We start from the raw sequence: 16,222 nt of genomic DNA, 5'->3' as shown, positions 1-16,222 counted from the left end.
TTGTACTATGGGTACTAGACAACGGATATAAACATACTTAAATACTTTTTTTTTGTAAATACATACATATTATACATAGAACACCCAGAACCCAGAACACCCAGTCCAATACAAACAAATATTTTCGTGCACACAAATGTTTGTACTGTGCGGGAATCGAACCCGCAACCTCCGGAATAGTAGTCCGTTTCGAACCACTACACCAAACGGCCGACGAATCAGATTTACGTAAATCTGTATCATTCTGCGTAATTTAAGCTATAGCTACAGTTGTTTAGGTTTTGTATTACTATTCCCAGTACATTGACAATCTCAAGCGCATCTCTTTAAAGCAAACAATCTTAGAGATCATAACCATCTACACAATAGTAATAGAAAACTTAGCGTACCGTAGGCGTGTTGTGTTAACCTAACCCGACCTTAAGGTGTGGTTCTCGAATCGGCGCGCGAAGTGGCGTCGCGAGGAGAAGATTCGCGCGCAGAGACGCAGTCCCGAATGCGCGTACGCACCGCCGCCGCAGCACGCGCCGCACGCCGCGCCGCCGCACGCCGCGCACCCCACCCCGCCTCACCAGGCCTATCAGCCGCCGCTCAATGTTGATACTTACAGGTAACATTCGATATTCGTACATCACATAGCTGTGAAACACCTTCCTTTTTAAGGTTTACTGATTACCGGAATAATGTCCGGAGTCCATAATTATCGCCATGTTGCTCTTGATAAGCCATTTAATAATTTAAATTAAACAACAACCATCATTACAAAAAAAAAACTTAAATAAGACCTAAAATAGAACCTTGCAGAACACCACGTGTAACCGTAAACAACTACTTTCAAATGCACGTACACCTATAAAGTGTCAGTAATAAGTGGATTATTGTGTTTACTGATCTAAAACCTAAAGCAGTACTTACCTAATTCAAGTTCTTAGACTACAAAAATGTTACTTTGTCAAATGCATAAGCAAATTCTAAAATCGAGATTTTTCTAAATTTCAGTCCACTTACTCCTATGGGATACGGCACTGGAATGGTCGCTGAAACACCAGTGTGCGAGAACACCGACTCTGAGCTTTGCAAGGGCGGCTTCTTAGGCTACCCTCGCTACGAGTTAGGCTACAGACAACCGCCGCATCCGTACGCTAACCATCATGGCTACCAGCACGAACCTGCCTCTCCGCCTCCAGGTAAAGATAATATCAATGAAATTTTGTCCTAAGTCATTTCCACCTTTGTTACAAGGCTGTAGAAGCTACATTAGATTGTCAACTTTACGATGTCTTTCCTTTCCAGAATTGGGTGGTCTTCTCGGTGCAGGAGTGTCGGTTCCATTAGCGGTCCCTGGGCAAGACACCCAGCAGTACTGGTCCCGGCTACAGTGACCCTGGTGGACCTAGTTTCGTTCGGCACCGCTCGGTACTTCTCAATTTCGGTCATAGCTACGGAAATTAAAACCTTACGAGCAATTATTAAAAGGTTTAGCTAGTGGTTCGGCGGGGACTTCAATTTTTCTTTCTTCATAAATCTGCTCCGAGTATTTTATGATTTATTTAATTTATAGATCACTGCCTTATGTACCGATTTGAGTAAAAAACATCAGTTCACAGATATATTATGTCCATAAAATATTTGTTATCTTAGCTGGAGTTATAAATAGAAATGAGACATTCACGGTTTAGTCGACCCGACTATATTATCATTATACACGCATAGTATAAAGAATCGACATATCCGTTAGTTGACACAAAACAGGAATATGAGCACAAAATGTAGGCTCAAATGTATTTATACTACTTAATTAGGCTATTTCATTCAAGATTCAACCAAAATTTTATATCGATAGAGCATGCACTGATGCACATAAGATGTGCAGTCGTTTAAAATGTATAATTTTGAATGAAATAATTTAATATCTTGGTGTAAGTGTTATATTTTAATTAACACCATAGATAGGACTTAGATAAGACTAATTTAAGACTCTGGCTCTGTATATTTGGTGTAAATGTTTCCTAATTAAGGCCAAAACTAAATTTTATTGATAACTTCTAGTACCTAAATCATCAAAAACGTGTAAAGAAAATTGTCCGTCAAAAAGTCAAAATTTAAATTTTATCTTAATGAAAATTCGTTCGAAAAGATATTTTTAAATAAAACAGGGCTTCTTAGTTATAAGTGTCTGTAAATAAACTCATTTGATGTAATGTAATGTTAATTGTGGATCTTTTTCGATGTGACGTTGTAATTTTGTATCAAATTCAAAATAAAGATTACGCATGTAGATAATTATTCAATTTAAACGGAAATCATGTAGTATTAACAAGCCAACTGTTATCATTAATCTCAATTCAGTTGTGGTATGTATTACTTTCGAATTTATTATACCTAATACATAATTGTTAGTTTTAACTGTATAGTATGTGGAGGTATACACATCAAATTGTGGATAATTGTGTGATGTCGATGAAACGTTTTAATAACAGCATTATTTAAATAAATTTTTGGATCAAATTAAGTAATTTTTTAATTTATTAGCAACAACTGCAACCAAACCATTTCCTGATCAATGATTCTAGCTAGATAAATAAGATAATGGAAGGTAGTTGGTGAATAAAAAGAAAATAGAAATAATTATGTACAATCTCATATAATTAATTAAAGCTTTTACCATACTACAGCTACCAGTACCTCAGTAACTTTTCTTAAACTGTAACATGGCAAAAAAGAGCAGAAACTAATTATTTTTATTTTTAAACAGACCAATGTTCAACCTATGCACCTTTGTACTGCTCTTAAAATAATATTTACATACATAAACAACTTTACGTATGCATTTGTTTTTATATCTCCCGAAATTAAAGATTTTGTTTGTACTCAAAAGAATGAAACTTATGTCTAAGTAAATGTGAATAACTTCAAATATCAAAACCTTACTGAAAGTTATTTCACAATAAAATAAAAAGCCTTAATAATGCAAAAGGCTGCAGCCCTACTTCCTGTTCTAAACAGGGTAAATATTAGAGAAGATCTATCGACCTCTAATATCTTAATTAACTTACATAACTTTATTGCACACAAGCTTATTGCCTGAAATTCTCCTAATATAAGTACCTAAATACAAGACAAATGAAACGAAACAAGTTCTTAAAGATAGAAAATTGCAACGTAACTCTACTCTCTTTTGCCAGGTAGAAACACGTCCTAAACTTGTAGCCTACATGTAAATGGCAATGCCAGATTTTGTATGGAAGGTGGCGTCTTTTTTTTTTCGCGCGGCCATCGACCAAACTTTGTTTTTTGATTACAAAATAGTGAAATAAACCAAACTTACTATGACATGTATACCTCTAAACTCAGTCTGAACTGAGTTACGAGCATTAGAAGTTTGATGATTTACATACTAGATTTGCTTTTTGCGCGCAAGTTTTGTAAGAAATTGCAACAAAATATTGCGCTATTTTTTTATTGCGCTGATTCTACTCCACACTGATGTCTGGAGCCTTTAATGGATGGTATTGTTTGTTTACACATACAATGTCACTATTTTGTTGCAATTTCTTACAAAACTTGCGCACAAAAAGCAAAAATCTAGTATGTAAATCATCAAACTTCTAATGCTCGTAACTCAGTTTAGACTGAGTTTAGAGGTATACATGTCATAGTAAGTTTGGTTTATTACACTATTTTGTATCCAAAAAACATGGTTTGGTCGATGGCCGCGCGAAAAAAAAAAGACGCCAATTTCCGGCATTGTCTTTTGTAGTCTTTTCTATTTTTTCGATTATGAACACAACCCGCGTCCCGCGACCTATTTAAAAAAATCATAAGTCGTCATCTAAAAGCGAATCGATACTACTAATCAGGTCCTTGCCTTCACTATCCGCCTTGTTTGCATTCCTCTGACAACTAGCTACCACATCTGGGACGTTTTTAACTAATTCCAAGTCTAGATCAGATATGGTAATTTCGTCACTATCATCATCATCACTCAAATCCACTATGGCTACGGGATCACCTATTCTGGTAGAATCCACATCAATTATTTCAGTATCAGAAATTGCACTCACATCAGTATTTTGGTTGTTGAATTCAACATTCACAATTTGTACTTCCGAATCAGAATCATTATCTACATTAGTGCTAGAATCTACTTCATCATCTTTACTTTCATTGTTGTCCTTGTTGATGCTACTATTTCTAATGAGTCTAGGCTTAGTCGTTTGCTCGTTTACTTTGATTCTCTTGAATTCGAAGCAATTGTCGACTAATTCATCATCTTGTATTTCGTACATGTCGCTTATTTCAGAAATCGTTCGTTTCCTGCCGACATTTTCTTCGTTAGGTTTTTGATCCACCTTAGTGGTGCTCGAAACGACTGGCGCATTGTGATCGACTTTCTTATACACTATAGAGTTGCTTCTGACCACTTTGATGATTTTATTGCCCGAAGTGGTTTCAATGGTCTCCTGCGTGGACGATTTACGTTTGCGACTCAGGTTGAGAGTGATCGGTGTGGGGTGGACGATAGTTTCTTTCTTTCGGGCGCGGATTTCGTCCAGAGATAGGACCTTGAAATCTAGCGAGTTGCGTCGCTCGGCAACCGGCTGTTGCTTTTTACCTGAGATCTCGTCGAGCGAGAGCCTATCGTACTTGGTGTTGAGGTTGGTGCGCACGATTTTGCGTTCCTTGGAGGGTTCGGCGGGCAGCGCGTCGTAGCTGTAGAAGGCGGCGGCCTCGGCCTGGATCCTCTCCAGGAGGAGCAGCTCCTGCGACTTGGAGCGCGCGATGCGCTGCGCGTCGTCGGGCGACACGGTCTTGGTGGGCGTGGAGGAGGGGGCGCTTTCATTGTCGGACTCTGCAAGAACACACAGACCGCTTAGTGATCGATCGGATGACTTGCATGATTTTCGTAATTAATTTTGAAACTACCCGTCTAATGCATGCTGTGTGTTCTTGTCGAGTCGACCTGAAATTCGGGGTGGGCGTCAAAAATAATTACAAAAATCATTATTATGGAACATTTTTATTTACTCGTTGGTATATTAAACACAATTTGATTAAACGAAGCCAAAGTACCTGTTTCGATACGAGTTCCTATATCAGTTTGAATGTTAATTAGCTTAAAAAAGGTCTTAACACACGCGATACTAATATTAAGATAGTTTTGAAATTCTTATATAACGTAAGACTAAGATTAAAATAACAACAACCCTTTTAAACTCAAACAAGAAACTGACAGTACCAGCACGATGGAAGTCACATAGGGCATAAACTATATGTTTGGTGTCGGCGCCGCGCCGGTGCTGTCGTGGTTACAACTATGTTACGGCACTCCAAGTCCAGAGTACAGTGTCGCAGAGTGAGCCGACCAGTGCAGCAAATCCAAGTTCCCTACCACGCCTCTCGTATTACAAACACTATAAAATTTACCTTATCATTATTACTCGATTTGGACAAACGATTTCATAGCAAGGTACATTTCACTTGACGCTTTTTCTGAGCAAATCGATTAATAATTCACATTTTTTAATTAAGGCAGCAACCTAACTAGACATTTTACTAGAAGCCCTCTTATTTTTTAAATCTGAATTCATTACTTTCGTATTGAACGAGATGCAATCAAAGGTCAAAAATGCCCGAATCAGATGCATGTAAAGAAACTGAACTTGAGCAAAACATTCCTTGGTTTCAGTGCAGCCTACTTAAACGCTAAGTGTACCCTGTGATAGTAGACTGAGAAAATATTACTTGCATCGTTATTAAGTTCAAATACTCAATTAACGTTTTAATTAAGTAATGACAGTAAAGAGGGCTTGTAGTAACATGCACGGACATAAGAACGACGGCAAATACAACCTCGCTCGATTTGGGAATCCCAATCGTACGGTTAACAGAAAACTTCAACATTCCAATCAACAATTAGTCTAAGGATAAATAAATAGCTTCTAATAAAAAAAAGACGAGACTACAACGCTATGCTAAATGTAAAAGTATTGCTATGTTACGAGCGAAATCAACATTGTTACAATAAAAAAGTTGCATCACCATTGAGCTGCCTCAAGATTACAACCGCATTTGTACTAAATCACACCTTTTCGCCAACTCGACGATTTCAATTCTATTTGCCTATTTTTTATTCATTACAAAATCAATTTACTACTTTATTACATAAGTTACATTGTCTGGCAATCGCTTTTTTTTCTCAAGACAATTTCGAGTTCGTAAAAAATTAGCACATTAGAGCTATAGACCTCCCCACACCTTACTCTATCCTTCGGCCAAGAGCTTGCTGATATACTTTTAAATATTGATTAGTTTTATACATAAATAATGACTAGGCATATCATGGACCATGTACAAATTACTTTTAAAAGAACAGCTTCCTTATCCAGTTCATGCTTTCTGCTGATTTTTGTAATAAATATAGGAACTTTACTCGCAGTGCAAAAATATATAAAACGAAAACATTATATCCCCCAGAATGTTCACGGAAATTTGTCTAATTTTCTATACTAATTATTCAGAAGTGCTAGTTATAATAATGGTAAACCGGAAGCATTCTCAAATATGTATTATCAAAAACCGCTAAGCATTACATCTTTTTTTTTTTCAATTAATTTACTTATCATTTTTACTTTTCTAAAATTGGTAATACAATCTTATAAGCACAAGAATTTTTTGTTATAGAAAACACAGCCTTAGTTTAGTACGGCCTAATGTCTGTGTTTCCTACAATCGTACCTACAAATACATTTTTTTTTTAATTTTATTAGCTCTATCTATTTCTCACGGTGCGAATATAAAGTATATAGGGCCCTATAGCAGTGTGTACGTTATATACCGCTGAGGCCCTTAAAACATCCTACATACTAACATACAAACAATTTAAAGGCATAAAGCTTCTTTTTTTTTTCTTTTTTTTTTCACTTATAATAATGAGTTACAATATGTCGTGTATATATATTTTTATTTGTATTTTATATGTTGTTTAACCTATTTATTATGTACTTTTCTATCATAGACAAAGATTATATCAACATCTATTTAAAATGTATTACAGTGATATTTCAAATAAGTGTTGACATTATACCTCTCAGTCAACATGCATTCAAAATGCAACTGTAATATTCTAATAACGTACGAGTTAAATAAATTATTACAGTATACTGTAAACAAAAAAGCAAAAGATCTTTATGAATCTAATTAGCTAAGATATGAAGATTATATATTATTATACTTTAATTTATTGCACATACAAAAATACCGACTCCGCGCCATGCTCTCGGGGCAGACAGTCGGATGCAAAGTGTAATAAATTCTATGTTGGAGGACTTCAGTATCAAATCCATGTCTATGGTATAAAGAAATCTTGTCTATGTTATAGAAATAACCAAAACGACGCTTCTCCCAGCAAAATAAAATGCATCGTAAATAAAAACATCTATTACAACATATCGGGATAAAGTTTCAACTACGTCGCAATAAATATTCGTTTCTCTCAACGTAGATCGTGAACAACGAAACCAAACCCATCTAACTCTACCCAATAAATACTATATAGTAATATTTAATTGACTATTGACATAAAGAAAACAAAATTCTACATTATACTTTAATATCAGTATAAACAGGCGTTAGTCGCGCCACAAACCAGGAAAACGAAATAAAAATATTTTCTTTCTACAAAACTTACTAAATTAAAGAAATAATAAAACCACGCCCCGTCACAGTAAAAACATTGTAAACAATATACCATCCCTGGTCTGTGCATCGACTATAAAGCAAGTAAAAACGTCCTTAATAATTCGTAACATGTGATAAAATAAATATTTTTAAACTAACCACCTAACGGACAGTTCTGCGTTTCTTGCTACTTTTATTATTGGCACATGATGCAACAAAATTTATTACGTTTCAATGATGCCAAAAGAAACATTCGTAATACTTCACGTAACATATTTACTATTATAATTTACTCACATAAAACAGGCTATAGAGAAGTGCCAAACAATATAAATCCTCCCCAAGCGTTACATTACTTTATAGTAAAATGAATAAGTGAGCGTTCGAAGTATTTCTAGACATCGTTAAATCTTAACCCTACTTCAATAGAATGCAGAGTTTTCAATAGAAACAGCTTTATTTTATATTTAAGTATGTAGTAAATACTATTTTAAGTAACTGCGTTAACTTACACAAACTCTTTTAATCATTAATCTTATAATGTTAAAGAGTGTTTTGCAGAGTTCAATGCATGTGCAAAGTCTTGCAAAAGAGTATAAGTTGTATTGAAAACTCTTGATACATTCGTGTTACAATTTTTTCATTGGCTTCGTAACACTAATCACTTTTAAAAATCGTCGAATCCACTAATCACTATTAAAATACAAAACCTTACTTCGCACATTCCACTTAATGTTTTCAAACTGTCCTATATGAAAAATACTCTCGACGACATTTAAAAAGTAGATAGCCAGTGAAGCCTTAAGCAGCTACCATTCGATTCGGGACACTCGCATATTTTGGGACAGCCTTTTTATTACAACCATTTCTTTCGTTACAATAAACACTTAACTTTCAACCGTTGAGACCACTGTTAACTCTTCTGTATAAAACCTTGCTGGTTACAACGGTTATTATCAAGATATAAAAGCAATTGACCGAAATTAGAATAAATCCATTTGAGCATGATCGACGTTAAAACAAAATACTGAGTACAACATAACCAAAACTTGTGCGAATCCAGCGCACTTATGATGAAAGTTTAAATTCCTTCAAATCTAAATAAAAATTTAATTCCAAACGACAGTTGTACAACTCAAGCACATAGTCTTACAGCTCACTCATTTTCTATGACTCAATTCATTCGATCCATATTCTTAAATCATTTCAACATGACTAGTTTCCAAGTCATTTTTAAAGTCTCAACGGTCATCACAATTAATTTCTAGATCATCTCAATCAGCTTTTCAAAGTCTCAAACAGTATCAAAAACAATTTACTAATTTATTATTTTATAGTCACGCGGCTAAGTCACATTAGCCGACAGCACATCATAATATTGTACACAGCACTCATATTAGAGGTAAGACGCTGTTCTGATTATATGCCGTCGTCTTTACAAATAAACATTTGCCGCGCAACTATAAAACTAAAGCTGGACACTCAACTACTGACATCATGTACATCCAAAAACTGACCATGTTTGTGATATCTAAAGTTGAAATTCATTGTACAGTCAGCGTCAAATATTTTGTGAGACGCAGAGTGGGCAAAAAGTTGACAACACAATAAGTTGCAAACTTTTTGATTACTTTGGGTGTAACGAGCTATTTGAAGCTGACTACATGGTCAGTTGACCGTTACTGTCCAGCTGTACTGTCCTAGCGGGTCCCAAATCGCCTGGTGGCTGCTTAATACATATAGTTTCAGTAGAGCCGCATACCTTCCTCGAAGTTGACGACGAGCGGGTCGACAGGCAGGGCTGCGTAGCCCGCGTCATGCGGCGGCATCACGCGCCGCCCGAGGAGCTCGGATGAAGCCGGCAGCACGCCCAGAATGGCAGAGTCCAGCACTACTGCGGACAAATGCTCTGTATACTACAAAGTTACAATCCAGTCAAGCGTGGATCCAGTATAAAAGGACATGGACGTGGACAGGTCACAGAAAACTACTCAAGGAATTGGATAATCATGCCTATTATCTGTGGTTGGAAGTGGATCAACGCCCGAGTCCAAAGTTACAATCAGATCCCTCTTTCACACTGATTGCACTTCGAGCAAGTGCCCTAGCACTTGCGAGTCCTAACTCGCCAAAGAAAGGATACCCCGTCTACTCTCAAAAAAATGTTAACCTGTGAAAAGTTCAATAATTTTGTAATTCCCTTTTTTGGAAGAAAATATACCTGGTATTGCCCAGCGACTCCAGTAGGTTAAAGACGACCCTGGTTTCAAACCAATTTTCAATCTATCTATATCTATAAAAGCGAAAGGTCACTGATTGACTGACTAACTCATCACGAAATCTCAGAAACTACAAGTGCTAGGAGTCTTAGGATCGTAGGATTTGGCAAAATTCAACTCCTAAAGGGGTAAAACGGGATCCACGCGTACGATGTCGCGGGCGGCTGCTAGTCTAGTATAAATCTCGCCTAATGATAAGATAGAGCTCATAAGAGCCAAGTCAATGCTTAAGAAGAGTGTTGCACCACCTAACTTTGACCGTAACTATTACGATTACGGTGTTTTTTATATGGCGTTTGACAGATTTTTGACGTTTGTTGAAGTCAAAGTAAGATGGTGCAACCCAGCCTAAACGTGTGCATATAGTTCCAAAATACTGAACTGTCCTATCGATGACATTGACAGCGGGGCGCCACCGTCAATACCGAATCGCTGGTTCCGATTTTTGCCATGTTGGAAACCATAAAGTTGAACGATGGTAGCGCCCCCCTGTCATTGAGTTTGGCGGGACAGTTCAGCGTGGGTCATCTATACCTTGGCGTTGTTGCTGCCACAGGAGCGGCACCGGCGCGGGCGCGGGCGCGGGCGCGGGCACTGGCGGCGCCATGCCCATGGGCACCTGCTCGACGCCCTCGGGCAAGCTGCTGGCTGCGTTGACCTGCAACAACAAACAATGTTCGTTTGATCACTCCTTCGTTTCAACCAAAAGACGCCCCGTTGCTTGATAAACGCCTCCTCAGACCTCAAAGTATTTCAACGATGTTCGTTCGTTCGTTTCAGCCAAATGACGTCCAATGCTGGACAAAGGCAAGTATTTCAACGATGTTCGTTCGTTCGTTTCAGCCAAATGACGTCCAATGCTGGACAAAGGCATCCCCCAAGGATTTCCATAACGATCGGCGCTGCCTGCATCCAGGTTCTTCCAGCGACCTTGACCAGATCAGTTTACCTAGTGGGGGGTCCCACTCTACTCTTCTGGCCCGTGGTCCTGCTACTCGAGAACTTTTCTGCTCAAACGGCCAACAGGTCTGCGAGCTATGTGCCCCGCCCACTGCTACATTATTTTAGCAATTCTGCGGGCTATGTCGGTCAGTTTGATTTTCTTGCGGATCTCCTCATTTCTGATTCGATCACGCAGGGAAACTCCGAGCATAGCCCGCTCCATCGCCCTTTGGGTGACCTTGAGCCTTCTTATGAGGCCCATAGTAAGCCACCACGTCTCAGATCCGTATAGGGTGATTGCTACAGTTATTGGCCCTTTAAGAGCGTTGTGTAAGTTAACTTGTGTAAAATGTAACAAAAACTCGACTTTTGTTTACTTTTTATATTTTATTATGAGAAACCAATATTGCTGCTATTTAAGCTAGTACCTATTTGGTGTTATACGATAAGAATTACAATAATAATTTTAAAAATATCAGAGATCACATTAAATTTAGCTATTGGCCCCAAAATCACAGTAATTGGCTCCTAGAAGTACAGTTATTAGCCACCGAAAAAAACCCATAAAAATCACTGAAACTTCACGCTTTGTAATCCTAACTCATTTTGTCTTTCCTTAAGATTAGCTAAGAATTCGTCATCAGTATCACTCTTATCGATTTCTTCATCTATCTCATCATCGTCAGTACATTCAGTAACAATTGTGACAAAGATAACTGTCTCCTTCTTCTTCAGGAATATCTGTTGCACAAGATTTATGAAAGACACGGTGACATTCAGAGCATACTAAAAGTCTATTTTTTATAAGCTTTTTGCAAATATTACAGATTTGATTGGATACAGACAGATACATTATTCTTACTTTTTTATTTTAGCAGTTTTCTTTTCTTCAGCTTTCAGTTTTCTGTCCTCTCTTTTATGTTCTCTTTCAATTTTCCGTTACCTTTTTTCTTTCTCGAGGATTTCTTTTTCTTTAGCTTTTTCTTCGAGAATCCTCTGATGTTCTGGTTACGGTAACGGTTCATCTCGTCATTCTCGTTCGTCTACAAGTACCTATCTCATCTTCTTGGGTCCCAGTTTTAGGGTCTTTTGTCTCTCTTTCTTTATCTCTAGTTTGAAGTTCTCCTATTTCACTCAATGTTGATTCTTTCTCCCGACTTATAGCTTCAGGTTCATCTGTAACTTCCGCTTCCAATCCATTTTGCTTATAATAAATTAATAGTCCCACAAACGATAGAGAATAAAAAAAAATTCATTGTTTTGCATTTCAGGTATTATTTGTTTTATTTTTTTAAACTGATTAAGTGTTTCTGTTCCAACTACTTATACCAACCTTAGTATACTGTGTTACCTACGGCATCTTGTAACAATCTAGGTAAAGTAAATCAATAAAAATAGTTATTGGCCGTGCATAAGTGTCAGTAATTGGCCCCCCGGCTAATTACTGATCCTAATAGGTTAGGACATTAGTATTTTAATAGCAAATATTTAAGGGTTAAATTAACTTAATCTTGAATAAAAATACAATAATTTTTGGCCACCCATGGCCAATAACTGAAATAAATTGAAACGTGGTATAGTTATTGGCCGGTCTAATTTTAAAGTTATTTTATTCCAAAACAAAGTAACTTAATCTATCTACATAAGCTACCATTTATCTCTTTACAAAAAAACAGTAAAATTACTATAACAAGCAAAAACAATTAAATTACGAACAATATTCATAAATATTTACCTTAAAATTTTGACAAGCATGCGGCTACTCGGACGACTCGTTGTCGAAAGAAAGCTTCTGCTGTTTAGAGTGCCATCTGTTCTTACTCTGACATACTACATTGGACAGCGTATTGCTCAGAGAAAGTATTTGTGTCTCTTTTCCACTCTTAATAACGTACATATGCTTGTTTATTTTTATTTTAGCCAAGGTGGCCAATAACTATGTACAGGCCAATTACTATAGCAATCACCCTACCATCACTGGCAACACACATTGGTCGAATACCCCATTGGCGTTTGTTTCCCTAATATAAATAAATAAATTTCCACTTTTCCCTGTCACTGGCTATGTGCATCCAATTTTTCCCTGCCTTGTTTGTTATGTCATCGGCCCATCTTTTTCGGCCATCCTACTTTTGGGCCTTGCCATTTTGTTGTTTGATAGGGCAAAATCAAAATGAGGTATAGTCTGATCTGTGAGCACGTAGAATTTTGTCCAATGTCCAACGCGTAATTATATTGCTGTCGCGACTGTGCGACGGGCGCCCGCAGTGAGTGTGCGAGCGCGCCAGCAACATAATTACGCGCGAGCGATAAGGATGGGTAGCTTGGGGTCATTGGACAAAATTCTACGTGCTCACGGACCAGGCTTTAGAAGGATAACAGTAATATACTCACAGGTACAGGGGGGGCGGGCTGGCTCGGCGCGATGCCATCGGTGCGCGCGTCCGGGTTCTTGTGCATGAAGGGGCAGTGCTTCTTGCGGCAGCCTCCGGGTTGGTTCTCCCAGTAGCACGGGATCTGCTTGCGGTTTTTCTGTAAAAAACAATTTAATTTCAAGATTGAGAATAATGTGTGAATTGACAAACTTGCAAGCTAAAAAAGTGATTACTAACAATAATTCCACATACAAATGAAAAAGAACTTAATAACTAAGCACAACATTACATTTACATTACAGATTTCCGTAATAAAATAGTCTAAAAAACAAGATTTATGGGCGAATAACTATCAATTTTTTTTTGACAAATGTCAAAAGAATTGCGACAGGATGGAAAAAATACTGGGCTTTAAAAGAAATAATGAAAAGTAAGGAACTGGGTACCAGGATAAAACGGAAGACTTTTGACACCTGTATCTTGCCCTGCATCACTTATGGCTGCGAAACCTGGGCCTTGACAAAACGCCATAGGGACAAACTAGCAAGGTGTCAGAGAGGAATGGAAAGGAGCATGCTAGGATTGAAACTAATGGACAAGACCAGAAATACAGATATCAGGTGCAAAACGAAACTAACAGACATCCTGACACGCATCGATCAAGTCAAATGGAGATGGGCGGGACATATGCTACGCTGTAACAAGGAGAAGTGGTGTAAACGGTTGACAGTGTGGTACCCAAGAGATGGCGCCAGAAACCGAGGTCGCAAGGCTTTAAGATGGGAGGATGAATTGAGGTTGACCGCAGGACCTCTATGGATGAGAGTGGCGGAGGACAGAAGGCAATGGAAGGAGTTGGAGGAGGCCTTTGCCAATAGGCACACCGAAATCTTAGACATTTTGTGAAAGTTATTTTAAGTGAAGCATTTGTTCTATATAAGTGTTATCCTAAATTCAGAAAGCGTCAAATGTAAAATGTAAAAATGTTTCGGAAATAAAAGGCTTATTATTATTATAACTATCAATTTAACTGGGTAAAATAAAATTGCGACATATTATTTACTGAATAATACCTCAGATTAACCCAATTATCACCAAATTCTAAATAAAGAACCGGCTGTTTATCCATTGTTAAACGATAGTACTATAAACTTAATAAAATCTCACAAAGTGGCCTCCAAATAATTTCAATGTCATTATGACATCATCAGTATAAACAATGCAGACGACCCAATCACATCCAAAATTGATGCAACCATTACATGATTAATATTATAAAAGCTACAGTAAAGGATTGACTCACCAGCTAAACACAAAAATTCTTAAATCATTTGACTAATTTGGTATTTGACGAGTAGGTTATATGCAAATTAAGAAAGAAAAGAATTGAAGTCTTCGATTATGGGAAACTCAATAAAATTTACTTGCAAATAAAAAAATTGTGTCTTCTTGTTACTTAGCAAAGATAACTCTAATTATCATAATAATACTTTCAATTGTTTTAATTCATAACATAATATTTTTATCATATTACATAATTGATAACAAATAACATGTCTGTGACGATTACTAAGTTTTATAACTACCCGATATTGATAATATAATTTACCTACAATAGATAGATGCTTACAAAGTATGGTTAGAGTGCAATAAAATCATTTGTACAATCTAATCAGAAAAACTGACAACCAATGCTTATACCTAAATATGCTGGTTAGTGGGCCAATGGGCGATAATCTTCAAAACCAGTAGAATGAATAGTACAATCAGCTTCAACTTTCAACAACTTATGGTAGCTCTAACTACTTTACTAGCATGTTAGGGTAGTATTAAATATAAAACTGACCCTTAGCTCCATGTGGCGCAACTTGCAGCGCTTGTCCAGGCACTTGCCCTGCTGCCACGCCGTGCACATCGTCTCGCAGCCCAGGGCAGATGGTTCATGGCGGAATACGCAGTTGTCTCCCTGAAATTACCAGTGATTTACAAACTACTTCAGTAAAGCCCTCAAATCTTTGGAGATCTACAAGTGTAATGTTTTTAATATTATCCTGACAGTGTTAGGACTTTGCGAGAAGCTTTAAAGACCTAAAATCAAAAGGAAAGTCAAAATGTAGTCCAAAAATAAACTAGCCAAGAGAAATTTTATAAAACCTATAGGGAATTATTTAATCGATTCTTACCTTGGTACAAGTAGAATAGTAGTAAAAGTAGCAGTCATTAAATTTTCTCGGAGACTCCATGGTGTTTTCCGCGGTTTCCGCCGCCCTCCAGTACCTGTGAAATGCAATAAGTCTCTAATCCAAACGCCGACACAAATAAACACTTTACGTAAGGAATACAAGATGATTAGCTAGAAATCACATCTACAACACCAAAAGAACTAATCGAGTAGGTATTAACACGTGTTAAAGCTTCTAAGAACACAAAACTAAGATTTTTCCATTTTGACAAATTGTGCAGCACGTCGCGGCTAAACTAGATCCAATTTAAAAGTAACATTACGCAGAGTTTAACGCTATTTACTCACCGTGGTTTAAACAAACTAAAAAATAATTAAATTAAACAACAAATATCTACAACACGACGCTATCAAACACAAAATAATACGAACGTCAATAATAGAAAGAAGATGAAGTAGATATGGCGGACATGTGGCGGACTTTCATTTCATTTTGTCCACGAACCGCCCATTGGCTGTCGAAATGTAGGCCATAGACAAAACACACAACTGCAGGTGTCTAAATAATTTAAGAAAAAAACTAAGTGACAGCTCATCACCCAATCGGGAAGAGGAATAAAAAAGTAAGCTCAAATTTTATTGGCTATCAAGTTTAAGGTGCGATTGCATCCCATTCGCGCATTGTTTTAAACAAAATTAATTATTATGTGCTCTGTGCAAAAATCGTTACAACATCGAGTGAGGTTTCATACAAGATTTTAAGA

General features: G+C 37.2%; 2 protein-coding genes across 3 annotated transcripts in view; one reads left to right on the top strand and one right to left on the bottom strand.

Annotated features, from left to right (window-relative positions):
• Positions 1 to 3,217, top strand: part of LOC135081338 (paired box protein Pax-6-like) — a 60,089-nt gene extending 56,872 nt beyond the window's left edge. The window contains exons 8-10 of the mRNA XM_063976056.1: positions 426 to 610; positions 1,000 to 1,187; positions 1,294 to 3,217. Coding sequence (XP_063832126.1) covers positions 426 to 610; positions 1,000 to 1,187; positions 1,294 to 1,382 — 462 coding nt within the window. The 3' untranslated portion in view covers positions 1,383 to 3,217. The remainder of the gene's footprint in view (positions 1 to 425; positions 611 to 999; positions 1,188 to 1,293) is intronic.
• A 542-nt stretch (positions 3,218 to 3,759) lies between these two features.
• On the bottom strand, positions 3,760 to 15,966 carry LOC135081101 (uncharacterized). 2 transcript variants are annotated; one of them, XM_063975836.1, is made up of 7 exons: positions 15,807 to 15,966; positions 15,460 to 15,553; positions 15,123 to 15,242; positions 13,296 to 13,433; positions 10,494 to 10,617; positions 9,443 to 9,574; positions 3,760 to 4,852 (listed from the first exon to the last, which is right to left on the bottom strand). In XM_063975836.1, the coding sequence occupies exons 2-7, from the start codon at positions 15,517 to 15,519 to the stop codon at positions 3,819 to 3,821; spliced, it is 1,608 nt and encodes a 535-aa protein (XP_063831906.1). In that variant the 5' UTR covers positions 15,520 to 15,553; positions 15,807 to 15,966; the 3' UTR covers positions 3,760 to 3,818. The 2 variants fall into 2 exon arrangements, with proteins under 2 accessions (XP_063831906.1, XP_063831908.1); XM_063975838.1 differs by having other exon boundaries at positions 9,443 to 9,571.
• Positions 15,967 to 16,222: the final 256 nt, after the last annotated feature.

This window comes from Ostrinia nubilalis, chromosome 19 (assembly GCF_963855985.1).
Source record: "Ostrinia nubilalis chromosome 19, ilOstNubi1.1, whole genome shotgun sequence".
Lineage (NCBI taxonomy): Eukaryota > Metazoa > Arthropoda > Insecta > Lepidoptera > Crambidae > Ostrinia > Ostrinia nubilalis.
This window is presented reverse-complemented; position numbering and strand designations above follow the sequence as displayed.

What these genes read in the sequence shown, in the direction of transcription:
- LOC135081101 (XM_063975836.1), bottom strand. Translation starts at nt 15,519, where the DNA reads ATGGAGTCTCCGAGAAAATTTAATGACTGCTACTTTTACTACTATTCT. An exon ending in ACTATTCTACTTGTACCAAG is followed by an intron (nt 15,243 to 15,459) that starts GTAAGAATCGAT and finishes TGGTAATTTCAG; the next exon opens with GGAGACAACTGCGTATTCCG. An exon ending in GTGGCAGCAACAACGCCAAG is followed by an intron (nt 9,575 to 10,493) that starts GTATAGATGACC and finishes ATTTGTCCGCAG; the next exon opens with TAGTGCTGGACTCTGCCATT.